The following is a 27,253-nucleotide window of genomic DNA, read 5'->3' as shown; positions in this document are numbered from 1 at the left end:
GAGCGGCTTGCTGGGGTTGGGGCGGGGGTGGGGGCAAGCACTGTTGAAGTGGAGCAAACACTGTCCCCATGCCCCCCTCATTAAGGCAACAATCAGCCCTGCTGTGCCAGGCAGGGGTTAGGCATTTGGTTAAGATAGCCATTGTTATCCAAAAACGGTTCTTTGCATATCCTGCCTCATTTCGTCCTCCAACAGCCTGATGAGGTCAATGTCCTCTCCCCTTTAGGAAGCAGCATCCAGATTCTGGGGTGTCAGCTAGTGGGAGGCAGAGGCATGCTGTCCCCTCACCAGCCCTCAGTCTTGGCCCAAATGTTGCTCTAGGGTCTCTTTGGGGCCATGTCCTCTGTCCCAATGAGTCATTAGAGTCCCCTTCTCATGGGAGGGCTTCTCTATGTTTCACTGCTGTCCTCTCCGTGTTCTGACACACAGAAGAACACGGACAGCAAGCCTTTGGCTTTTCCACACGTTTGAGGGTTTATCTGCATGACTTACAAAGAGGCCTGACAGTACTAAACATCTCCCGCCCTAGTGAAAAGATCTGACGGTCTCCACAGAGAACGCCAGGGGCTCAGGAACCACCGCCCACTTACAGCTTGAGCAGATTCTATGTAGTCACAATCCTGCCAGGTTTTGCCGCTTTGAACAGAACAGTTTCCTTCCTTAATTTCGTACTTGAAGGAATAAAACGTGTCAGGGTCATCCTGAAAAAAAGCAACCAGACACACATAACTGACCCAACAGCAAATAACTCTGAGTGGGAGCTAATGCTGATATGAGTATGTGATCTTGATTTAATTCAGTAAGGCCAAAACATTTATTAAAAATACTGAAAGCTGACACCTGCTCAGTCACCTGCCTTTGGCTCAGGTCATGATCTCAGCGTCTTGAGATCAAGCCTCCTGTGAGGTTTCCTGCTCAGCCAGGAGTCTGCTTCCCCCCATTGCCTCTGCTCCTCCCCCTACTTGTGAGCACACACACACACACACACACACACTCACAAACTTGCACGTGCGCTCTCTCTCTCTCTCTCTCAAATAAATAAAATCTTTTAAAAAAATCTGAAAGTTATAAATATTTACTTGAAGAATGTCCACAATATATTTACAAATATATATTTTTATTTTTATTTTATTTTTTTATAGATTTTATTTATTTATTTGACAGAGAGAAATCACAAGTAGATGGAGAGGCAGGTAGAGAGAGAGAGAGAGGGAAGCAGGCTCTCTGCTGAGCAGAGAGCCCGATGCGGGACTCGATCCCAGGACTCTGAGATCATGACCTGAGCCGAAGGCAGCGGCTTAACCCACTGAGCCACCCAGGCGCCCCTACAAATATATATTTTTAAGTTACAAAGTGGTATCCTAGTATTAGCCCATTTCTGTGAAAACCAATGTATGTATGTAGGTACATACATAATTCTTTAAAGTCCAGAAAGTTAGGAAGCAAAGCTATTAAAATGTTTGTCTTTCAGTGGTAGGAGTACAGCTGTCTCACTTCTTTAATCAAGTGTTTGTGAGCTGTCTTTTAAAAAAATAAACATTTCTTTTACAGTGAGGAAACAAATAAGAAGCCACTTTTCATTTTTATAAAAAAAATTAAGTTATCACTGGATGGCAGATTAATTTTTGGTAACTTTACTGTTTTTATTGCCTCATTTTTCTATTTTTTCTACCATGACATGAGATAATAAATAAAACTTTTAAAGTGCAAAGACATTTTAAAGACCTGAAAATATAAAACTCCTAAAAGAAAGCATAGGCAGTAATTTCTCTGACATTGGGCTTGGCAACATCTTTCTAGATATGTCTTCTCAGGCAAAGGGAACAAAAGCCAAAATAAATGATTAGGACTGCACCAAAATGAAAAGCTCTTGTATAGCAAAGAAAACCATCAACAAAATGAAAAGGCCACCAACCTACTGAATGGGAGAAGATAATTGCATATGATATATTTGGTAAAGGGTTAGCATCCAAAATATATAATGAACTTACACAACTCAACATCAAATAAAACAAATAATCCAATTAAAAAATGGGCAGAGGACCTGAATAGATGTTTTTTCTAAAGAAGACATACAGATGGCCAACAGACACATGTAAAGATGCTCATCACCACTCAGCATCAGGGAAATGCAACTTAAAACCACAATGGTATACCACCTTGCATCTGTCAGAATGACTAGAATCAAAAAGACAAGAAATAACAAGTGGTGAGGACATGGAGAAAAAGGAACCCTCTTGCACTGTCAGTGGGAATGTAAATTGGTGTAGCTACCATGAAAAATAGTATGAAGCTTCCTTAAACAATTAAAAATAGAAATACTATCTGATCCAGCAATTGACTACTGTGTATTTACCCAAAGAAAACAAAAACACTACTGTGAAAAGAGACACATGAATCCATATGTTTATGGCAGCATTATTTACGATAGAGAGGCAATGCCGATGTCCATCAATAGATGAATAGATAAAGAATACGTGTGTGTGTGTGTATACATGCATATATATATGGTAGGCAAACCTTGGTGTATACATATATATAATGGAATATTACACAGCCATACAAAAGAATGAGATCTTGCCATTTATGACAACATGGATGGACCTAGAGGGTATTATATTAAGTAAAACAGATCAGCCAGGGAAAGATAAATACCATATCATTTCACTTATATGAGGAATCTAAAAAATGAAGCAAATGAACAAATAAAAAGTTGAAACAGATCCCTAAATACAGAGAAAAAACTCTGCCAGGGCAGAGGAGGGTGGGGGATGGGTAAAATGGGTGAAGGGGAGTGGGAGGTACAAGCTTCTAGTTATGGAATGAGTACGTCACAGGGAAGAAAGGCACAGCACAGGGAATACAGGCAATGGTACAGTCCTAGCGTTTATGGTGACAGATGGTAACTATGCCTGTAGTGAGCGGAGCATAGCACAGAGAGTTGTCAAACCATTATTTTACACACCTGAAATTAGTGTAACATGTGTGTCAACTATACTTCAACTAAAAACAGAAAGTGCAAAGGTGCTGAGTCAGGTGAGCTTTCCTAATGGAAAAGCCTGGCACATCTAATAGCAAGAGACCGGAGAGGTGATGTTGTCCAGCCCCTCACTTTGCAAGTGGGAGAAAGGAGGCCCTGAGCTGATGGGAAGGGTTGCGGCAGCCCCACACCTTGAAAAAGCATAGCCGGCCCCATATCCCAAGTCTCCTGACTCTGGGACCCTGCTTGTGTCACTTTATTTGCATCTGAGATGATGGAGTCAAACAAGATAGCCTTCCAAGTTCCTTCCAGGTCTCAGATTTTGTAAGAAATAAACAGTAGTGTATAGATGGGACCCATATAGCAGAGTAAAGATAAAGCATGATTCCATGGACATTTTAGAACAAAAGAGCCCATTTGTCATGGATGTCAGCCAATGAAGAGAACACCAGTCAGCTGTCGCTTGTGAGGACCAGGACCAAATGTCTACATCACTACACGAGTTTGTAAAACAGGATGATCCAATTTTACTTTCAGAAAATAAAAATAATAATCATGCCCCCTGGGCTTTTTTTTTTACCCTGATCATGTCAGATGACTAGACTTTTCTCCTCCGCCAAAGTAAACAGTTACTTAACTATGATAGGCACCGAGTTTTATAGTGAAATTCATTTAAACAAACTATTGAAAGATTTGTGTTTTTTGAAACCACACCTACTGTCAGAATTTGTCTCCAACCTGAATGCATCAATTAGCTATAAAAAAAAATATTAAAAACAGGGGCTGCCTGGGTGGCTCAGTGGGTTAAGCCTCTGCCTTCAGCTCGGGTTATGATCTCAGGGTCCTGGGATCGATTCCCACATCAGGGTCTCTGCTAGGCAGGGAGCCTGCTTCCTCCTCCCTCTCTCTCTCTCCCTCCCTCTCTACCTACTTGTGATCTCTCTCTGTCAAAAAAATAAAATCTTTAAAAAATATATTAAAAACCATCTAGAACATCGCTGTTACCCTTGATGCATTCAGTTATACAGACTGGTCGACATTTTGTCTAATGCATGTTAATCTCATTTTTACCTCCTCTTAGATGTAACTCTGCCTTCCCCCTAGCTTTCTTGCGGTATAATTGATAAAAGAAAATTGCATATATTTGAAGTGTGCAATGCGATGATATATATGCACAGATATACACATACATCATGAACTAGTTGTCACAAACAACCTGATCCACATGTCCATCACCTGATATACTTACCTTTTTTGGGTATGTCTGGTGTGTATGTCTGGTGAGAACACTTAAAATCTAGTCTTCTAGCAAATTTCAAGTATACGATACAGTATTCTTAACTATAGTCACCATGTTGTATATTAGATCCCCAGGACCTACTCATCTCAAAACTGGAAGTTTGTACCCTTGGATCAGCATCTTCCACTTTCCCCTAGCCTGGGCCCCTGGCAACCACCACTGTACTTTCTGCCTTAGTGAGTTAGACTTTTTTTAAAAAATTCCACATGTAAGTGAGATCATACATTATTTGTTAGACATAAGCATCCCCTCCCCACCTGGGGTCTGGAGGTCTCTCTATTTTAGTCTAAGGGCTGGTCACCCAGTAAGTCCTTTTGCTGCAGTCCCGTTGAGTTCCTGGATTCTCCTACCCTGAATGGTTTCCTTCAAATGACTCCATCTACCTTTGTCTCATGGTACTTTGGTTTCCTGATCACCCAGGAAGCCAAGCTTGGCTGCCCAAAGACTAGTCATACCCTGCCCTGCACCCCTGGGGCCAGAGTGGTGTTGATCTTTTCTAAGAGATGTAAGCTTCTACCTTTGCTCCTGGGTTCTTGGGTGATGGTTGGTGTTGCTATTGTTGGGGTGTGGGGTGGTGGGGTTGGGGGAGGGGCTGGGCCAGGAAGGACAGCACACATCTCAAATGGCCTCAAGGTAAAACACAACTCACTTACCGTCCTGACGACCTCAGTTACACGGTACAACACAAACTGGTTGCCACTTTGGCTTCTACTGTTGTATTTCTTCAGCGCAGTGTCCACTGCCTTAAATAAGTCTTCATCATCGCAGTCGATTTCTTGTGAGGACTCCTGGGTTAAACTTGGTAGCAGCCTGGAGCAGAGAAAAAGTAAGGCAAGTAATTTCATGATTTAGCAGTCTCCCTCTGGAGCAGAGGGACAGGTTCACCGAGAATCAAGAATCGGGCGCCAACTTTGATGCTGATTTTAGCTATTTCCAGGCCTTTATCTCTGTACACGCATCTCTCTGCTTCAGGGCTCCGGGTCCGGGTGGGTTCCTGCCACCATACACCATTCGCCCTATTTCCAAAGGACAAATGGCTCTGTTGGGTTATCCAGACAGATTTCAGGCTGAAATGTTATAACACTGGGGTCGTTAACCTGCTTGTTTGCATTCAGGAAGCACGTGGGAGCACAGAGCACATTTCCAGGTGATTGCACAAGGTTGTATAACAAATCAGAAACTATTTAAAGGAGGAGGAAAAAAAAAACACCAATCACCTGTTATTCCCTTTCCCAGGTGACTTTCCCAAAACCCTTCCTGAAGGTCACTACGTGGCACAACAGTGCAACAATGAGTACAACATACAGATATCTTTTAATCATTTCTTTGCAAGATATCTAGCTGCAGAAAAATGGGCTGCTACTGATCACGTTGCATGCCTGGAGAGCCTGTGCACGGGGACAAAGTGCATGCCGGGAGTCCCATACCAGGACGCTGGGGCAACCAAAAATAAAATATGGGCATCCTCTCTGGTCTCTGGTCAAGTCGGCCTCTCATCACTCAGTTGCATTGGTTCTAGAAAGAAAAATGCTCCTCAGGGTGGAGAAGACAGTAGAGAAGCATAAGAAGAGATGGGTAGAATGAGGTCCTGTTTTCCCCCTCCTTGCATGTTTCCAGTGTGGTGGATTTGGGTGTCTACTTGCCAAACCTAAGGAACCTTTCTGATAAACCCTAAGTTCTGATTCCAACTCCTCCTGCACTATGTGCTGTTAGACCTCTCTTCTCTCTCCCAGTTTCAGCTTCTGCCTCTTTGTGGGCCTCTCCTTTTTCCCAACCTAACAACCAACTTACCCACATCTCCTTTGGCCTTAGTTTGGTTTTTTTTCCCCCCTATACTTCCCTCCTCTTCCCAGACACACACACACACACACACCCCTACCTCCTGCCATCACTATGTACCTACAAGTGCTTCCAGTAATTCAGGTAGCAAACCCAAAGTCTTATTAGCCTATGTCTAAATGCTTGAGCTTTGATTTGGGAAGAAGGGAAAAGAAAGAAGATTTAATTATGGAGAAAGAGTCCTCTGGTACCAAAACTGAATAAAGAGAGGTTATCTGAGCCTAGAACACGCAGCCTAGGGGGAAAATATGAGCAGGACAGAGGTTTCTGGAGGTCCTAAGCAGAGAACATGTCTGCCCTGCTTTCTGGGCATGTAGCCTGGAAGGCAGCAAGACCTCAGGAAGAGAATAGCCAAGGGCAGACAAGTTCATTAGCAGTCTTGCAGAGAATCTTTTACCTTCAGTTTGATACTGCAGTAGCTGATAAGCTCGACCCAAGGAGGGAGGCGTACAGGGTAGTAAGCATCCCTCAGCAGGAGGGAAGCTAGTGGACCAGTGAAGGAGACTCAGAGCTCCTTTCTCATGCCCACCACCCAAACACCTTGGCACTACATGATATTCTAGAACTGCGGCACAAGGTTGTGTGGGGAGTAGCAGGGTGAGGGGATTCTAAGAAGAACTGAGGTTGAGTCTCCTATTAATCTACCAGGATGGCAGCCTGAAATGGAAATTAATTTGTTCTGAAAATAAAGTGATATTTCTTATGCACCTGAACTCATGGTTATGATTTGTTCCTGCAACATTCTTTGTAGTTCATAGCCCAAGACTTGATTGCATCAAATTGAGTTTAGAACTTACTTTTTTCCAAAGGGAAACTTAGAGGACTAGAAATAACAAGTAGGAGGGAATTTGAATTTTGGGTTAGAAGAATAATCCCTTGACTGATAAAACATACCTTCTTGGTATGCCCACCTACAACCTAACTACTCAGTGAGGAAAGCCTCTAGACTTAAAGGAGTTATTAAATTCAGGAAAGAAAGAGGATCAGAGATTTGCTGCAAGGATTTTGTGGTCAGTGACAGACTTGTAGCATTGACATCTTTCCTCTCCTTTCCTTTCATCTCTGTCTTCTTATGCCATCTCCTCTCTCACCCACATTTGCCCTACCATGAATATATAAGTAAGATTAAAGTACATGAATTTTGTATTCATTATTGATCATATTTTATTTATGGTTCTAAGTCAGAACATTAATTTTTCTCCATCGAGGAAATCAGATTTTATTTTGGAAGCGAGTGTGCAAAAAACTTTGAGACATGTAAAAACTCACTCTTAAATGCCCCTGGGCATGATTCAGAAACTGATTGAGGGAAGGGCTGAATATCTGGCTTTTTAGGATTGTGGAGGTCTGGCAATGAGAAGCTGGGAAAATTGGCTTCTGGAAGAGGAAGAACTTCACCATCCTTTAGTGGAGGTAGCCGGTGAACATATCCCATTTGTCTCCAGTGGAAGGGAAAGTGTCTTTTACCTAGATCTCCTTCTTCTGAGTGCCTAGACGGTGGGCCATGACCCCAGCGATGGTGATTTTCTGGACCCTGGCTTTGGGGTGGTGGATCACAAGGCCCATGGTCAAAGAAATCATGGCTGTGGGGATGGTGTCCATGAGGATGATGCTTATGGGGATGGTGTCCATGGGGATGGTGTCCATGGGGATGATGCTTATGGGGATGGTGTCCATGGGGATGATGCTTATGGGGATGGTGCCCATGGGGATGGTGTCCATGGGGATGGTGCCCATGGGGATGATGTCCAGGAGGAGGGTGTCCGTGGGAATGGTGCTCACTGGAACTATGATTATGAGGGTGTCCATGGGTCCCAGTGGGGCCAAAATGGGGGTGATGACATCCTGGTCCTGGAGGGGGCCATCGTGGAGAAGCTCCTGCCTGAAATGGTGGCCTGTCTTCTAGGAGAGGTGGGCATCCAAATTTATGTGGCTTGTGGGGATGATGGTGATCTCTAAATTCATCGGGCTTAAATGGAGGCTTCCCAGCAAGAGAATGCTCATGCCTACCAGAGTGGTGAGGATGGCCAAAATGGTGTGGTATACCACTGATGTTTCTACATTCCTGGTAAAGGATACAGACAAATGAGTGTCATTGCAGAACACAAAAGGAGTAGTTAGATGTGAAAGTCAGTTTAGACCAATGGATTTCAGAATTCCAGACTCCACAAATCAATTTTTAAAATAGGATAGCAGTCTCAAACTTTTATCCATCCAAACTGACATTTAAAATGCAAACAATGGGGCACCTGGGTGACTCAGTCAATTAAGCATCCGGTCATGGTTTCCACTCAGGTCAAGATCTCAGGGTTCTGAGGTTAAGCCCTACATCCGTCTCCATACTCAGCAGGGAATCTGCTTAGGATTCTTTCTCTCCCTCTCCTTTGGCCCTTCTCCCTGCTTGAGCACTCTCTCTCTCTCTCTCTCTCTAAAATAAATAAATCAATCTTAAATAAAATAAAATACAAAAAACCTGTCATCTGCTACCATCATTATTTCACAATTGGAATATTTTGATAATACAAGAGTCAGAAATATATCTCAGAGTAAAGGTGGTTCTTCAGAGGCAATAAATATTGTATTAGGAAAAACTTTACTTATCATCCCTATTTTCTCATTTCAACATCAAATGGTGAAATTACATTGTAGAATGTTACTTATACGGTATAAGCATTTCTTATGGTCCTTAAGGGTGACCATTTCATTTCTTCACTCTCCTTCTTGTCAAGATTTTAATAAAAAAAAAAATCTGTGGAGCCTTACTCCTGGTGACCAACCTGCCTTGTTCACCATCCCCCCAATACATAGACCAGGTTCACACCAGGGTCACCCCATGGGGGGTCGTGCGGGATACCCCATCACTGATGCCTTGCCTTTCCTCCAATACATAGACGTTTGTATTATTTTCAGTTTTTGCTGACATGAAAAATACTGTGATGACTATCTTGGTACAGAACAAAGCTTTCCGGGACAGATGTGAAACACTGCTTTGTGCCTTATTTTATGTATCTTTATATAATGTGTTTGAGGTTTATCCATTCCCCTTAGGTTCTAGGCTTGATGATGAAAGTGAAGATTTGAGTCTCAGGACTGGAGCTTTGGCTACAAGGACCATTTTCATATTCATTAGACGTTCATTGAATTGGTTATGATTTTACTTTAAAAGCTTACCTCTTCCCAATTGGGATATCATATCAGCAATTGTACCCCATTTGTTCCCTGGGGGCCTATTCCCTCTATATTCCTTTTCAGCCCCCTCTCCTCTCTCTGCCTCTATCCCTATCTCCCCACCACCCCCAGAGCTAAAAGAACAAAATACACTATATGTATGAAAATATCTCTTTGTCTGGCACGACTTAAGCAAAGATGACTTAAGCAACCCACCTCAAAATTGAAGACTTCACAGTTTATGGCAATGTGTTCTGGCGTTTCCAAGTCAGAGACTTCTACATCGTAGGACAAATCTGCTCTGCAGAATCCCAAGGCCTATAAAGAAGAGAGAAGCTTGTTCGTTTGTATACGTATGCACTTGTGTGTGTATGTGTGTGTGCAGGTCGCAAGAAGGTGCACAGCTAGAGCTGTAAACTTTTATATGTTTGGGAAATATGAGCTTTAGAAAAATCAGGGTAATATTGTCAAATATCTCTGCTAGTTATTTAACAATCTTTCCCAGTCAATACTTGGAGAAAGTGCAGTTTCCTAAGTGGGTCACTTGAAGTTGCTGTGGTTCTCTTCCATGAGGGGTCACACCAGGTTCACACCAGGGTCACCCCATGGGGGGTCGTGAGGGATACCCCATCATTGATGCCTTGCCTTTCCTGCAAACCTTCTGCACTGGAAACCCAATTTCCTGTGCCTAGAGAGAATGAAGAGAGGTGCCAAAGAGGAATTTGTACAACTTTACCCTGACCCTTGAAGGAAAGTTCTGGAAAGGAGGGAACCAGTATGAAAATGGGTTTGCTGGACCCTATCAAAGTGATTTAGGGCTGTACCCTGAGTACAGAGGCTATGACTGGCTGGCATCCCTATGCTGCAGAGGCTCCTAAACCCAGCTGTCAAAATTAGACTAGGACAAGAAGACAACGCTTTTCTAGATGCGACAGTTCTGGAGTCAGACGGAGCTACGTGAATTCTGGCTTCACCATTTACCAGTTGTGTGAGTTTAGGCAAGTCACTTGAAATTTCTAACTACCTTCAGGTTATGGGAGGGCTTAATTAAATGAGATCATGTTGTAAAACCCTTAGGACTGAGACTCCTCTTCTCGGGCTGCCAAGTTTCTGCACTGGGTTGTTAAGGATTTGTTGAAGAAGGGACAGAGAGAGAGAGGTATCTTTTCTGGGGGCAGGATTCTAGAACTGCTTCAGAACTGCTTCAAGCCAGAAGGGAACTAACGAATACTTCCTCTCTTCTGGCCCCGGAGAATATGCTGTTAAACCTCAGAATTATCCCGAACTTGAAATCAGAATCCCACTGTTAAAATCCTATGTCCTAACACTTTCTAGCTAAGTGCACTTGGGCAACTGGTTAAACTTCTGTCCCATGGAAATGAGAGCAAACGTTTGCTTCTCCTCAGCACAGTTGTCACAGGGATCCAACAAGGCAATAACATCAGTGGAGGTGTTTTGGAAACTCTAAGTCGCCCTACCAATGCTGAGTTTCACTAATAAAAGCTTTCTACAGATGCATGAGTATCCATTTATAAGTGATTAGGGGGGAAATCGCACTGGACTGAGCATTAGGAGAACTGGATTCTAATCTCAGCTTGGATATGAACCTTGGGCAAGCCCCCTTGCTGGTCCTCAGGTACGTCCATATTTGTCACAGGGGGTCACTGTGAAGAGCAAATGAGATGAAGTGAATGAAGGCACCCATGGTGTAGGCTCTTAATCTTTTAGCTAAATCTTTAATCCTAGTGAGTTTAAATTCAATCTCAGTGTCAAGGTTAGGTATGTATTGTGCGTATTATAAAATCATACTCTTATGATTCATTTAACTTCCCTGTGCCTCAGTTTCTCCATCTCTAAGAGAGACAAAAATAGTATCTTCCTCACAGGGTGGTGGAAGGGTGCCTGATGCATGGGGGGTGGTCTCTGAATGTTACCTATAACCAAATACTCTAGTATTTCAGAGACATTTATTATACTCACATTATGGTGCCTGGGGAAATGGTGGCTCCTGGAGCAGTTTCTCACAGAGAAGTCCATGTAGTACTTGGTTCTTTCCCCTCCTCTCTAGAACAAATTGGATCAAAGCAGTTTCAGGCACATAAGATGTTAGAATAAAGGAAGAGGCCGTAGATGCCTACTACCCAATGGACTGTAAAGCACCACGGTGATTCAAATCGCCAGTATGTGCCCTTTTTCTCAGGGCCACTGTCTTTTAAAAATTCGTCACGTAAGTGATAAGGTAAATACTATTTCATTGAAAAGGTCAAATAATATAGACATAACCAAGCAGTGTGAAAACTCACCCTTCCTGCTCCTGATCTCTTCTTCCCAGAAGTACCCCTACCACATATCTGATGTGTTTCTTCTAGCTTTTCCTAAATATATTGCCCATATACACACATATCTAATCAACACAAATGGCATCAGAGTCCAAGTTTCATTCTCTAACCTGCTTTTCCCCTTAGGAACTCTTCCCAGTGCATACAGACCCAAAACATTCTCTCTAGTAACTGTACTGTATTCATTCCATCACAGGTACACACCGTAATTAATTTAACTTGGCATTTTCAAAATGCAAGACCTTCATCAGATAACCACTTTACAACACCCCTCTGGGTGGGAGGCAACAGGAGCCCTGGACTGGAATGGAAGGCAGGGGAACTGTCTTGCACCAGCCACAACCCTGGGTGTGCTGAGACGGCATCTCTGTGCCTCAGTTTCCCATCATCATACAAGGAGGTTAGGACTGGGTGATTTTCAACGACTCACGTAACCCCAATAATGCTCTTCTGTCTTTCCCTCCTTCCTGTTTTGAGTTTTCCCTCCTCTTCAGTAGATATTTATAGTCCCACAACTCCCCAACATTAAAAAACTGCAGGAAAGCAGTTTCTTTGGTATCTCTTGCCTTTCGGTTGAGGCTGCAACAGGGCCCTCAGTTAGAAAGGAGCTGGACATGTGAGGCCAGTGGAGAGGGCCAGTGCCACCGAGTCTGGACCTGCCAGGTTGGAGTTGGGCCCTCAGAAGCCAGCTGACGTGAGCAGAGACTCACCGCTCTGACAACTCTCTCCACTCGGTCCACTCTGAAAGCAGCAAAATCTCCATTCTCCCGTTTGTACTTCTCAAGGGCTTTGTTGGCTAGTTCCCTGTAAAGCTCAGTTTCTTCGAGGAAGTCGAGGAGTACAGGGCTATCTTTAGTATTGGTCAGTGCTGAAGAGACTGGGGAAAGAAGATGGCAATTTTGCAGTACTGGGTTGGAAACAGCAATGTCAATGCTGGGACTTAATACACATAGTATGGTAGCAAGAGGAATGATCGCTCCCATTTTACAGATGAGCAAATTGAGGGTTGGAGAAGCTAAGTGATTCACTTGAGATCAAATTCTCCAGTCAGTAGCAGAGCTCTGCTTAAATCCAGATCTTTTTGATGCTTTAGTCTCTGTTGTGTACCCATTGAGACACACCTCCTATCACTCACAAAGGGTTAATATTTCACTAAATTCCTCCTGTCTCTCCGAGGAGGCAGAGGCATTATTAACAGAGTTTTGCCCAGAGAGAGAAGATACAGGTCACTCTTTCTTCAAGGTGACTTCCTGAAGGAGTCACTTGGCTATGAAATTGTTGTAAGTTGAATCATGTTGCAATGGACAATTTTTAAAGGAATTCTGTAATGATTCTTTTGGAAACAACAACAAAAAAGAGGATGACACTCAGAGTCAATAGTCCCGAAATAGGATCATGTCTTTACCACATTTTCGCTGTGTTCCCAAGGCCAAGTCACTGAACCGCTTTGAGACTCGGTTATTTTATCTCTAAAATAGAAAGTATCATAATCTTTACCTCGTATGATCTTGTTGTAAGATGAGAAATGGGATAAACTGTGTAACCACTTTGGGAACTCTACAGTAATACACAACTTTTAGATGCTGAAATCAGTAATGGAGTGTTAAGTAGTCTGCAAAGTATGCTACATAGAGCATCTTAATTCTAAGAAGGATCTGGAAGGCTAATACTATTATGATCCTTATTTTACAAAGGAGGAAAGCTTAAAGAGGTTAAGTAACTTGCCCTTAAGATGGTACAACTATTAAGTGAGGAAGCTGGGATTCAAACTCAAATGTGACCTCAGAACATACGTTCTGTACAATGATACTCTACCACCTCTTACAGATTTCTATTCTATATCGAATTTCTTTAAGGGAAGGTGTACTGGTAACAGAAGAAAACCCTCTCCCTTCTCCTCTGAAGACAGCAAATAATAATTGAGTCTATGAGGGCAGGAACCATTTCTTAGCATTATATGATGAATACCATGGTGTAATTGTTAATCCAGAATTAGCATTTTAACAGACGACCATACCAGAACTTGTGGTGCAGTTATAGTCATTCACTCTGAAATGCTGGGAGTCATTCAAACATTGTGTAGCTATTACCTTACACTGTCCGATCACCTGTAAGAGAAAAGGGTTTGTGTCATCGCACACTGCTTTCCCTGGGTTAAATGTGAGGGGACAAAAAGTGAGGTCACATACCCCTACTATCAACTGAGAATTCAGCTATGTTTTCTCTCACCAAATCCTCTTTCAAAACCTGTATTGTCTTAGTCTATATCTGGAAGCTGAACGCTGTAGGCTTCCAAAACCTTCATGAGAGCCAGGGAGAAACTGTTTAAACAGATCATGACCATATCCCAAACATTTTCAAGGGAAAAAGGTACTAAAAGTTCTACATATGCAAACATCTTATTTTCTAGAAGTGAAATCTTGTATATGTGCTTAATCTTCTTTGTGTTCTCTTCCAATGGTGGAGAGTCTGGTGAGTGCCCACATGCAATGTGTATAGAATAAGACCCTATTCCTCAAGGTCACCGCAGTTAATCCCTTCGGCTATTCCTGCCGATGGGGCCAGTCTTTATAGGACATACTCACAAGTTCATAGGTACTTAGACCCATGGAGTGGACCTTGGAGTCCAGCTACTCCAAACCCCTCCTCTTCTTTCACAGTTGAGGCAAAATTCTAACAACTTTAGGTGATTTTCCCAAGGTCTCACAGCTGGGCTTGTTATCCCATGAGACCATAATCCCCAGGATCCCAGATCCCAGGTATGGCTCTCAAGAGACTATTCCTCAAGGTCAACATAGTCTTCATGAGTCAAGAGGCAGAATCTGCTCTTCCTTTCTCGCTGTGTTAGCCACCAGGCATGCAGCCACCCTGTGTAAGCAGAGTAGACAGAGGTCAAGGTCAAGAACGATAAAAGAAGGAGAAGGGTACCTTGCTTACTTACTATCTCAGGTACACGTTTAGAAAGAGCTGGCTCACAGTCATCCCAGTGTTTCCTGGATAGGACCGAACAGTCAGATTCTTTCACATCCAAGACTAAGTAATAGACAGCTGCAGATTCCTGAGGAATGCCAAGAGAGCAACAGGTGAATAGCATGTGGGAGCCCAGTGCTTTTTTGAGAGAAGCAGTCTCTTTATTTCTGAAACAGAAGTCCTGCTCCTCTCCAAGCCCTCACAGATGTCCTACCTTTGTGTCATTTGATCTACTTATTTTGAATAAATAGCTTCAAAGAGTTGCTTCCAAATGTTCTTTCTAACTGGTCATGATGCTGCTTCTGCCCACGAGCTTTAAAAAGCAACCACTAAATAGCAGTGTGGGTTTGGGTGGAGGTGGTGAAGGTGCAAGCCCAGAATTATAAGTGATGACAGCCTCCAATCTGTACGCGCAGTCATGTCCTCTCTCCCAGCTCTATTCCTGAACTTGGATTGCTTGCCTTGATTTCAACTTGCCCAAAGCTGAAACCACTCTCTTCTCCTACAAACCAGCTCCCTCTCCCAACTCCCCTTGTCTTTGAGCAGAGGCGTCATTAATTACGGATCACCTTAGTCTCTGGCTTAGAATCAGAATCGGATGATCAACTTTGACTTCTTTCCTTTGCTTTCACTATCCAGGCACCAGGCTTGCCCACCATCTTTCTTTGAAATGCCTCCTGTCTTTCCTTCATTCTTCCTGTTCTGATTCCCATTGCCTGAGGCTGGTCCTCATTTCCTCCCTCCTGAACACAGGAAAGAGCTTCCTGGTTCATGGCACCTGCCTCCATCTCTCCAGGCACACTGTGGACCTGCCTTAATCACCCACATAACTTCTCACCACCACTCAGAGGTAGCACTGTCCCAAGCCATCCTATGCTCTGCACAGGAGGCAGAGAGCCTGAAATGGAACCAACAGTCGCTGAATTGCTGCTTGAATCCTGAAGTCCAGCAATCGGTCTTGGTCTCTGCAACCTGTAATGTCTCCGTCTCTAATACTGGTAACAAGTAGAATTTCTCTGCTTGTCTTCTTGTGCAGCTCTGTGGTCTGGCCTCCTTGATTTCAGCAGTTCCACCAAAGGAAGCATGTGGAGGAGCCCAGTCTCATTTTGGTGGTGGGGTGGGGAGGGAAGCCTCCTTCCAGAATCTCTATCAAGCCCTCAAATGTATTCCAAATGAGCATTTAATCTTACTATTATGTGAAAGCAGTAGGCTCTCTTTGCTTCAAGATAAGCCAGTTTCTCTTCCAACGTGATAGCTGCTCCAAAGCCCACATAAATCTTCTGGAACTACCCCCCTCCCCCCTCACCCCTCGGCTTATGTGCAAATACTCCCTGACACCCTCCTTCCTGATTCCCTGCCCACACCCCTCTCCCACCCAATTTTAATCTCCTTTCCTTAGATTGTTTCAGCGCCTATACCGCTCATTTGGCTATCGAACTGTGCCCTATCTTACACAGTTTGCCTGTGCGTGTCTGTGAGCCAATGATTCTTTCCTTGAGGACCCTGGCCATGCTTTGCTCTAAGTCTTCTCTTACAGTACTTATTATTTGATTTGGCTCAGAATAAATGCTTATAGGGACTTAGAGACTGATTCACAATTACGGACATACGAATAACAGATGTGAGTTCGAAGGAAAGAACAATGTAGAGCAGCAGCAGACACTAAACGGGAAGCCCTAGCCGAAGCCACTGCATAGTGCAAAGCAGCACGATTCTGGCCCAAAACCACTTTCCCCTTAGGGGCTCCTGGTCTCCCAGCTCAGCTCTGGCCCTGCCGATTCCTCACCGCCTGGTCCACATGGGCATCAGCGACCCGCAGCAACTGGAAAAGGTAGCCATGCCCCCGTCCCTTATTGATCACGTCTAGCACTTTCCCAGCAAAGGGCTCAGTAGCATCGCAGTCTGCGGGACTCACGGTGGCGGCGCAGGAGTTCTGCAGCGCGAGCAAGGGGATCAGGATCAGTGTTGCCCTGAAGGCTCTCATTTCCCGCACATGTGAAAACCACCCCTTGCTATAGTTTTATCCCAGCAGAGAATTTTATACAGACTTTCTAAAACACATACAAACACACACACACAATTGATTAAACAAAGTCTTTATGCATTTCTGTTATGTAACCAGGGAGAGTCACCTTGACCCCTGGTTAAAACATCTGTCAACATGCTGTAAATGATTAGTGGGTCCCTGGGGACAGAAAGTCAAGACATGCCTCTGGTGAGTGGGTAGACCTGTGATCCGCACGAAATCTGGATTTTTCTAGTAGTAGCAGATCCAGAGTGTGTTTTGACCTTAAGCACAGCCTACATTGGGGTGTGGGATGGGGTTAGAAGTAAAGCAGTTCTCTGCCGTCTGCCTGCCTGTCTCCACCAGGAATCTCCATCATCACGCCCCGCGCCCCCCCACTCATTATTACACCCAAAGTCCTCAGTAGGATGTAGCTGCATTGCTGAAGGGAGGGAACACATTAAATGGTTAGCACCATAAAAGGAACTGAGTTCTGAGTAAAATAGAAGGATTAAAATCCTGTGACTTTGGAGTCTGATCTGAATTTCAAACCTGCCCTGTTCTTCTACTGTGTGATGCTGGGTAAACTACAAAACTTCTCTCATTCTTAATTTTCTCATTTACAAAATGGAGATTCACAACTCTTGGCAGGATTGGGTGATGCTTAAATAAGAAAACACATAGAAAATAACTAGCGCAATGCTCGGCACGGATTCAGGTGTTGACTAAGGGATGTGCAGTCTTGATATCATTGTGATCACTACGGTTATCTGAGAAGAATTGGGGACACCCCATGTCATTTCAGTTCCTTGTGGCCCCTAAAGTGTGCTAAAGAGAATTGGTTTATGTGGAAGAGAATGGTGGTAAGGTAGGAGTCAAGCAATTTGATGTTCCTCCCAGTAAAGGGGTTGGGAGGACTAACCCCTAGGAGGGGCTCCACATGGGAGGCAGACCTCGGGTTAAGTTGATAACACAACCCCCCCTTTTAGAGAAATAATATACCTGTACACACTCTTCCCACCAGCAGCGGCCAGCAACAGACAGGACCGGAGGGAATCATCCCAGATTCCCTCCCATGACCAGTTCCTTGAACAGCAGCTCCCCTCTTCCTGCTCTCTCTCTGCAGTGAGTTGTTTCTAAAGGCCAAAGCAGTGGTTCTAATACTACTGGGAATCACCTTGTTGGGTCCCCAATGTTGGGTCCCCCAATAATGGGTCTGTGATTAAAGGAGTGAGACTGATACAAAGCGAAGGTCAAGCAAAGCTTTATTTCATGCCAAGCATCAAGAATCAAACTGAACGTTCACCTCTTACAGAGAGGGCGACCCCTCTCTGCTTCACAGACTAGCTTTTTTTTTTTTAAAAAGATTTTATTTATTTATTAGACAGAGAGAAATCACAAGTAGGCAGAGAGGCAGGCAGAGAGAGAGAGAGAGGAGGAAGCAGGCTCCCTGCTGAGCAGAGAGCCCGATGCGGGACTCGATCCCAGGACCCTGAGATCATGACCTGAGCCGAAGGCAGCGGCTTAACCACTGAGCCACCCAGGCGCCCCCACAGACTAGCTTTTAAGGGCAAAGGCCATGCGGTTGGGCCTGGCCACGCATAGGTGGCCAATGAAATTGTAACACACAGAGAAAGCTGCACAGTCATGCTAGGTGACCAATTGAATTACAATTTACCCTAGTAGATATTTGAACTAGCCTATCACCTTGGTCAGAATTGGCACCCAAAGGGCACCCAAAGGATGGCGGGCCCATATTCCTTGGTAGCTAGGGAGACAGTATGCACACTTTACTGATTGGATGTCTCCAACTGACCTGACTCATCCCTGCATTCAGGCTGTTATCTCCACCTGACCCAACACACCCTTGTATTTGGGCTTTGTTACCTGGGACTGGTTTCCTGGACTTGCTTTTAAGTAAGTTCCCCTGGGGTGGGGGGTGGGGGCAGGGTCAATTTAAGTCTTACTGCATAAACAACAAAATGGCAGTTTGAACTGGGGTAGGGCGGCTCTGGCTGAATAGGCCCTTATATTCCCCCCTTTTCTTTGCAGATTAGTCAAATCTTTGACTTTTAGCCAGTTCTATGCCCCCTTTGTAATGGCTGCCAGACTGTTTTAATGACTCCAGAATGATTTACCCAGAAACAACATTCCTCTCCTAGGGCTATGCAGAGCCCCGCCTTTCCTAGAAATATTATGTCAAGCCCTTATTGTCTATATTTCTCACCTATATTTTAACAATAGGAGCAACAATGAACTCAATGAACTCATTGTTTCCAAGTCTTAGCTTTAGTCCACAATCGGCAGGGTGCATCGGCAGTGGCATCCACCTCTGGGGGGTGTCCTTGTCCTTGGCTCGTTTGACATGACCTGTGTGAATCCACGTCCTCTACTTTTATTGCCGTGGGGGTGGTCGGGGTGACAGCAAATGGTCCCTTCCAGCGAGGCTCTAAGCCTCCCACTTGGTGGCAGCGCATCCAAACCAAGTCCCTGGGTTGGCGAGGATGTGGCTTCACCTCCGTCTTTGTCCCAGTGTGGGCAGTTCGGATTCCTGTGAAGGCTCCTTCCAAGACAGACTGCAATGCCTGCAGTGACTGGGGTACAGATTGGTCAGTCATTTCTGCTAGGACAACCTCTTGTAGCCGAGGGCAGAGTGGGGGGGGGGTGCAGTGTCTCCTGAACATTATTTCAAATGGGGTCACCTTGTTTAAGCAGGGTGTACATCGTGCCCTGAGGAGGGCAAAAGGAAGGAGATCCACCCATCCATTGCCAGCCTCCAGAATTAGCTCTGTCAAGGTCCCTTTGAGAGTTTGGTTCATTCTTTCTCCTTGCCCAGAGCTCTGGGGCCAGCAGGCACAATGTAGTTTCCAATTAGTGCCCACAGCCTTGGCCAATACCTATGAGACTGAACTCATAAACGCAGGGCCGTTGTCTGACCCAATTACTAGAGGTAACCCAAACCTCTAGTAACTTTTTGGCTATCACTCCTGCCATCTCATGTTTGGCAGAAAAAAAGCCTCTACCCAGCCTACTGTCCATATAGATGTTGGCGGTCTTATCCTTGGCCATCTGTAGTGCCTTGGTGAGTGCAATCAGCTCTGCTTTTTCCACTGAGGTTCTGTGTGGCAGGGCTGTTGTCCAGATTTCCTACTCAGGAGAAACCACCGCAGCCCCTGCATTCCTCTTTCCATTGACCATGTAGCTACTCCCTTCTGTGAACAGAGTCATCTCTGCATCCGGGAGGGGAGTATCTCTAAGATCTAGCCTTATTCCTGTGACCTGGGTTAGGACCTCCCCACAGTCATGTGGGTGCTCAGCCAGCACCTCTGGTAGCAACGTGGCTGAATTTAGCACCTCCGGAGGCTGGAGGGTCACTTTCGGTTCATTGAGGAGGAGGGCCTAATACCCTGTCACTCGGGCATTTGTCATCCACCGATCTGGTGGGGGTCTGGAGAAGGCCCTCAATAGTGTGAGTGGTGGTCAAGATGAGATTTTGACCCAAAGTCAATTTATGTGCATCCTTGACCAGGAGGCCCATGGCAGCAATTATGCAGAGGCAAGTTGGGGGGAACCCAGCCACTACTAGATCTAGTTTTTGTTTTGTTTTGTTTTGCTAAGATAGGCTACTGGCCTTTGCCAAGGCCCCAGAGTCTGAGTCAAAACTCTCTTGGCCACCCCTCCCTTTTCATCCACATACAAGTAGAAGGGCTTGGTCACGTCTGGGATGGCCAATGCTGGGGCACTTAGTAAGGCTCTTTGTAATTCCCGAAATCCTCCTTCTGCCTCAGCTGTCCACTCTACCATGGTGAGTCTTCCCTTAGTCAGTTCATAGAGAGGTTGGGCAATCTCTGCAAACCATGGTATCCATGGCCTGCAGTAGCCCACCATCCCAAGGAACTCCCTCCCTTGTCGGGGCATGGTGGGGCAGGGGTAGTGGGTAATCACCTGTTTCCTGGACTCAGACAGCGAAAGAACTCCCCCATGGAGATCAAAGCCTAAATAAGTGGCGTGGCTCTGACAAAGCTGTGCTTTCGTTGCTGACACCTGATACCCTTTTTTCCTGCAGAGTCTGTAAGAGAGCTCTCATCCCCTGCAAGCATGACCCATAGTCCTCAGCAGCTATTTCCATTATTCCCACTAACTCAGTCAGATTCTTCCTTTTAAATCCTTCAATTTTCTGAAGTTTCCTCCTTATATCTGGGGCTGACTGATTGGCAAAGGCAAGATCGTTTAAACGAGCTATCATGCAATTTCTCTGAAGTTTACCTCAAGTTATGTAGCTTAGGTAAACAAACATTTAAAGACAACCAAATCTAGAATTTAACATCCATAAAGGTGTGTTATTAAAACTAATTTTTCTCTCTAAAATAACCCTCATTCCCAGAAATAGTTAAATCAGGACTAATTCTTTTGAAAAACAAGTCCAATTTCAACAAACTTGGCCTAATTATTTACATAAACTCAGCAAGAACAGTGAGTGTTCATATAGATCTTTTAGAATCTGCTTTGCTGGAACTTTTCCTAGGAATCTCTAGGTTGAACTTTTAGTAGCCTCTCCAGGCCAGAAGCCAAGCCACGTAGTTGCAATCAGATATGCCTGCAATACCTGTCGATTTGAGTGAATACCTCTTCCTGAGGTCCTGCCCCTGCCAGGAGTGACAATCTTTACTCACCTGGTAAGGCTGCTGGGAACTTTGTAAGCAAGGTATCAGGCCAACATTTCCAAAGGGCTTTACGGCTCCAGGTTTTATAAAGTCAACCCTAGTTCCTTTAAACTGTCTGGTCATTGAAAGACCCGCGGATCCCCTTACCCAAGAATCCAACACTGCCACTGGATGCAATCAGCAAGAGGTTCTTTATTGTTACGCACGCGCCTGCGGGTGGTCAGCAGCTCCTGCTAGCTGAGCACACCTGGCTGGGGTGGTGCAGGATTTTTATAGACAGGTACAAACAAGTCCCGGATGGGACAGGGCCGATTGGCTCACAGAAAAGCAAACAAGCGGTTAGTTATCCTATCTATCTTCTAGGGGAGGGGTCTTTCATTCCCCCCTTTTTCTTTATCATGGATAGAATCTTCTATCCATTCGTCTTGTTCTTGCGTGTCCTGCCCTTGCATTGAGCTAGTCCGGGGCTCTGTTTGTTTGAGGAGTTGGTATCGCTGTGTCAGTACCATAGTCTGAACAACAGACAGGCGATCTTTAATGAACTGTACTAACCTGTTTAAGACACAAGGACCAAAAGTTAGAATTAATAACATGATGAGAGGGCCCGTTATAGATGACAACAAAGTAGTAAGCCAAGGCAATCTGTTGAACCAGTTTTCGCGGTGGAGAAGGGTGAAGAGGGGGTGCAAGGCATCAGCCCCTTCTCCATCCTCAGCCAGCCTCCTGCTCCTTCATCATTTCCCCCTGAACAATTTTGACTCTTAAATCTTTAAGGTGGTTGAAGGTGGAAGGTCTCATCTTCTGTAACTTCTTCCTGCTGAATAGGGGCGTAGAGCTGTCCCTACCTACTGGGGTCAATATTGATCAGTGGAGGAATGTATAGGGGAGTTACGAAAGGCGGAGGCAGCCAAATCCAGCGCTGACAATGAAGAGGCGTCCTCTCACGCGACAAGGATCGTCTGTCATGGTGAAGTCATTGCAGCAATGGAGTCTCGGCACCAAGTAGAGAAACAGTGAACAAAGCAACATATTAGAAGATAGATAGGATAACTAACCGCTTGTTTGCTTTTCTGTGAACTGCTGGCTTTTAGGCGTAAATTAGGTTATTAATTGCTTATTAATTGCTCTTTTGCCCTTCTGTAACTGCTTGGCTTATAGAAATAATAGAGACGCCATGATGGCATTCCTACCTTCCCCTTCTTGTTCCCCCTTCCCGCCTCTCTCCTCCTGCGCGCGGGCTCTCAGAACCAATCAGCTTGTTCCCCCTTCCCGCCTCTCCCTTCGCGCGCGGGTCCTCAGAACCAATCAGCAAACTCCAAGTATGCCTTTTTTCAAATGTTCAAATTGTCAGCCAATCGGCCCTGTCCCATCCGGGACTTGTTTGTACCTGTCTATAAAAATCCTGCACCACCCCAGCCAGGTGTGCTCAGCTAGCAGGAGCTGCTGACCACCCGCAGGCGCGTGCGTAACAATAAAGAACCTCTTGCTGATTGCATCCAGTGGCAGTGTTGGATTCTTGGGTAAGGGGATCCGCGGGTCTTTCATTTGGAGGTTCCACCGAGATCATCGGACTCCTGCCCACGGATCCAACTGACTCCCACCGGGAGGTAAGCTGGCCAGCTCTTAAAAATTTTAATTACTATGTTTTTGTCCCCTGTCTCATGTTCTCGTGTTCTTGTTTGTCTCTAGTCTTGTGAGGCCTCTGTTTGACCTATACTGCAGGTAGCGGTATAGTGTTTGTACAGCAGCGCGCATTGTTGGATTGTATTTGTAGGCAGCTTGAGAAGGAGCTGACGAGCTCGGACTTCTCCCCTGTCACCCTGGGGGACGCCTCAGGGATCAGAGGGGCCCAATTTTTTGGAGCCCCTCATTTGTCCGAGGGTTATATCCGTTTGTCCGTTCCAGAGGAACCCCTCGGCCCTGGACGGAGTTTGTCCACCGCAGGGAGACCTCGAGGCTCCTTTGGGCCGGTGGAAACCGTACTTTCGGTGGTATACCAAAACTGCGCAGCGACCTTTTTGTTAATTGTTTTGTGCGTTCTACTCGTTGTCCTTGGTGTTTTCTTTGATTCTAAAATGGGGCTTCTCCCTCACTCACTTCCCATGTAAATGGCTATTACTGGAGCCAACTGGGGTTGGTCTAACTCAAGACAGAGACTATAAGGAATATCCCCAAGCAGCTGCCGAAACTCTCTTTGTTTCGGGGAAGTTTCCCTGTGTTCTCTGGCCTGACTTGGACTGCCTAACCCCTCCCCCCTGGCTGATGGGAAAGCATGGCGTCTGCTCCTCTGTTGGGGCTTAGGAGCTCCGAAACCGGGAATCCTTTCTCTGCCTCCTGGCAGCACTTTGTTTCTTCTATTTCCCTCTTCTCCTATTTCTGTGCCAACGTGTGTGCAGCCTGCATGACTGGCCTCTAGATCATGCACCACAGCTCCTTCTCTCCTCACTGTCAAGGAGCAAGAAGAACCCCCCCCCCCCACTCCAGATCTTCCCAACCATGTCTCAGGTAAACATTAAAAATGGAGTGGGCCCAGGTGGAATGTAAATCAGTGTTGGATTCTTGGGTAAGGGGATCCGCGGGTCTTTCAGTCATATCTGAGTCTTTTCAAATATGACATTCCAGTCAAAGCCTTGGTAAAATAACCAGTGTTTCCAATGGTGTCCTGTTACAAGAACAGATTTTTATTGAACTTGTGCAAATGACTGATTGCCATGGAAGAAAGAACACTTGCTGAGACCTTTTGGTTTCAGAGGGTTCAGATCGGGAGAAAAGTTGAATGCCTTGATTCGTTTACAAATGAGTACTTTTACATCTCTATAGTTTACAGATAATTTAAGAAAAAGTTTCCCTAGTCTGGAATAGCAAACATTACAGAACCAGTCATGTTTAAAATAAGACAAGACATTAAGAGACACAACATTACAACTTTTCAGTTCATTTAGTCCCATGTTACTAATTCTGATTTGGTCTGGATGCAGCTTACTTCTGGAAATTCTTACCCATTTAAGTTCTCAGGATTTTAACATATCAAAGACCTGTATTTGTCCTGAGAGACTCCCATATGAATTTCCTTTAGGGCAGAATTCATCTTAGAGAATTAAAACAATTTACAAATGAAAAAAACTCAGAACAGATATGATTAAATATCAAGTGATGCCCCTTATTAAAACATTAAAACTTTAGGAAATGTATAGAACCTCTAGAGTAGTTACCACATTTACCCAAATGTAACCCAAGGTTTATCATTGGTTTAGGAGTACTCCCTGAGTAACTTAGCATATCAAAGAAAAGCCTTATGAGTCAAAGAGATCTCATTTACAACTCTGGGCAGGCAAAGAGAAAATCATTTACATTTTTTAACAGATCAATTAACCTAAGAAAACTTTACTCTTTTAAACAGAGAAAACCAGCTTTTTTATACCAGTGTCTTTCCTTTTTACAATCAGTCTTAGTTACACTTAGCAGAATTTTGTACTCTTAGAAACACCTTAACCTCTACTGAAGACTAAATATAAACCAATTGTGAACTGTCACAACAGAATTCTTTAGATGGCAAATTTATCTATTAGATAAACACAAAACATGTTTACCAACAGATTAGTTTCTTTGCAGTAAGAAAAGCACAAACCTACATCCAGAACTCAAAGCTTTAGCATTTTATCCCATTTGGTTTGAAGTTTCAAGTTACCAAAGACTTTGAAAGCTACTTTAACAATTACCCATTAAAACTTTGAGACAGACAAGGAACCATCAGTTTAGTCATCTCTTTGTTAACAGAGTTTAACAAATAACAGGAGCTTATCTGACTTAAGTAAAAATTTAAGTAAAAACTCTGAAGCTTCACATTTACTACTGTTAACTCAAAAGACATGTTCATCCTAATTAACCCAACAAGCTTAACTTAATTCAAATACTGATTTACGTTCCACCTGGGCTCACTCTGCTTTGAATGTTTACCTGAGACCTGCGTGGGAAGATCTGGAGTGGGGTGTGTTGGTCCATGGGTGCTCTTCTTGTTTCCTGACAGTGAAGAACAGAACAAAGTGCCACCAGAAGGCAGAAAAAGGGTTCCCAGTTCTAGGACTCATCAGCTCCAAGAGAGGAGCAGATGCCATGCTTTCCCGCCAGCAAGGGGAAGGGGGCTAGGCAGTCCCCATCAGGCCACAGAGGGCAAGGAATGTCCCTGAAACAAAGGTAGTTTTGGCAGTTGCTTGGGAATATTCCTTAAACTCTCTGTCTCGAGTTAGACTAACCCCAGTTGGCTCCAGTTATAGCCATTAACACATGAAATGAGTGAGGAAGAAGCCCCACATCTATTAGGAGGACCGGAGAGACAAAAGTCAGAGTCCCCTTATTCTTTGCTTGCCCCATTCTGTCAAACACAACAGACAACAAAAAGAACAAGACAAAAACAACCACAGACCCAGCGGCCCTCACCCAGAGCCTGCCCTTGGTGGGAGTTTTCTCAGCTCCCTAGAGACACTCACCAGAAGGGATTTTCTCAGTCCCCTAGAAATGAGCAACACAACAGGCAACAAGAAGACAAGACAAAGACAACCAGACCTAGCAGCCAGTGGAAAATTTCTCAGTCTCCTACAACAACCCACTGGTGGGGGTTTTCTGGGCCCCCTGACTGCCTAGGGAGACTCAGACCCCTAGACGATCTACCAGAAGAGGGATGGGGCTCCCCACATCCACTCCAGCCCTGGGGAACATGGCTGCATCCAGCTTCTCCCCGGTGGGCCATACCTGGAGCTCTGCAACTAGACAGACAGACTGGATCCCACAGAATAAAATCTGGAGATCTTACCTCTGGAGGCTTTTCTCAGAAATTCTGATGCTGGCTCAGTTCTCATCCTTTAATCCCGGATGAGCCCCCAATGTTGTGTAACCAATGTTGGGTCCCACAATAATGGGTCCGTGATTAAAGGAGCGAGACTGATACAAAGTGAAGGTCAAGCAAAGCTTTATTTTGCACCAAGCATCAAATTGAACATTCGGGGCCACACCTCTTACAGAGAGGGTGACCCCTCTCTGCTTCACAGACTAGCTTTTTTTTTTAAGATTTTATTTATTTGACAGAGATCACAAGTAGGCAGAGAGGCGGGGAAGAAGCAGACCCCCTGCTGAGCAGAGAGCATGATTCGGGGCTTGATCCCAGGACCCTGGGATCATGACCTGAGCCTAAGGCAGAGGCTTAACCCACTGAGCCATCCAGGCACCCCAACAGACTAGCTTTTAAGGGCAAAGGCCATGCGGTTGGGCTTGGCCACACACAGGTGGCCAATGAAATTGTAACACACAGAGAAAGCTGCACAGTCATGCTAGGTGACCAATTGAATTACAATTTACCCTAGTAGATATTTGAACCAGCCTATCACCTTGGTCAGAATTGGCACCCAAAGGGTGGGGCCCATACTCCTTGGTAGCTAGGGAGACAGTATGTGTGCTTTACTGATTGGATGTCTCCACCTGACCTGACTCATTCCTGCATTGGGCTGTTATCTCCACCTGACCTGACCCACCCTTGTATTTGGGCTTTGTTACCTGGGACTGGTTTCCTGGACTTGCTTTTAAGTAAGTTCCCCTGGGGTGGGGAGTGGGGGCAGGGTCAATTTAAGTCTTACTGCATAAACAACAAAATGGCAGTTTGAACTGGGGTAGGGCGGCTCTGGCTGAATAGGTCCTTACAGGCCTTATGTCTAGGCCTATTCCCAGAGCAATTAAATCATGATCTCTTGGGGGTGGACCCAGGTGTGGGTACGTCAAAAACTTCCAGGTGATTCCAATATATATTCACAGTCAAGAGTCACTGGACTCTAAACAGACCCTGAAGGGAGGAAAAGAATTGGAAGAGGGAAGGAAAGGGGAGGGTAAGTAAAAATCAGGCTTCACTTCCCAGAGTTACAGGTTGGCCTAGCAAGGGCTAACCATGGAAGACACATGTTTTCAATTGTGCTTGATATTGAGCTTTTAGTATCAGTGACA

General features: G+C 44.8%; 2 protein-coding genes across 5 annotated transcripts in view; both read right to left on the bottom strand.

The window, feature by feature from the left end:
* Positions 1–5,399, bottom strand: part of KNG1 (kininogen 1) — a 29,464-nt gene extending 24,065 nt beyond the window's left edge. The window contains exons 1-2 of one of the 2 annotated variants that reach the window (XM_004745211.2): positions 4,934–5,399; positions 591–701 (exon numbers count right to left, since the gene is read on the bottom strand). In XM_004745211.2, coding sequence (XP_004745268.1) covers positions 591–701; positions 4,934–5,125 — 303 coding nt within the window. In that variant the 5' untranslated portion in view covers positions 5,126–5,399. The remainder of the gene's footprint in view (positions 1–590; positions 702–4,933) is intronic. The other variant, XM_004745212.3, reaches the window with a different exon arrangement.
* Positions 5,400–7,273: 1,874 nt separating this feature from the next.
* HRG (histidine rich glycoprotein) lies at positions 7,274–16,628 on the bottom strand. 3 transcript variants are annotated; one of them, XM_004745208.2, is made up of 7 exons: positions 16,383–16,628; positions 14,568–14,684; positions 13,644–13,734; positions 12,337–12,503; positions 11,268–11,351; positions 9,504–9,605; positions 7,274–8,184 (listed from the first exon to the last, which is right to left on the bottom strand). In XM_004745208.2, exons 1-7 carry the CDS (start codon positions 16,578–16,580, stop codon positions 7,339–7,341), a joined length of 1,605 nt encoding a protein of 534 aa, XP_004745265.1. In that variant the 5' UTR covers positions 16,581–16,628; the 3' UTR covers positions 7,274–7,338. The 3 variants fall into 3 exon arrangements, with proteins under 3 accessions (XP_004745265.1, XP_004745266.1, XP_004745267.1); XM_004745209.2 differs by having other exon boundaries at positions 16,512–16,626; XM_004745210.2 differs by having other exon boundaries at positions 8,091–8,194; positions 16,383–16,627.
* Between the last annotated feature and the right edge of the window lie 10,625 nt (positions 16,629–27,253).

This window comes from Mustela putorius, unplaced genomic scaffold, assembly GCF_011764305.1.
Source record: "Mustela putorius furo isolate JIRA1106 unplaced genomic scaffold, ASM1176430v1.1 tig00003834_pilon_pilon_pilon, whole genome shotgun sequence".
In the NCBI taxonomy this organism is placed as follows: Eukaryota; Metazoa; Chordata; class Mammalia; order Carnivora; family Mustelidae; genus Mustela; species Mustela putorius.
This window is presented reverse-complemented; position numbering and strand designations above follow the sequence as displayed.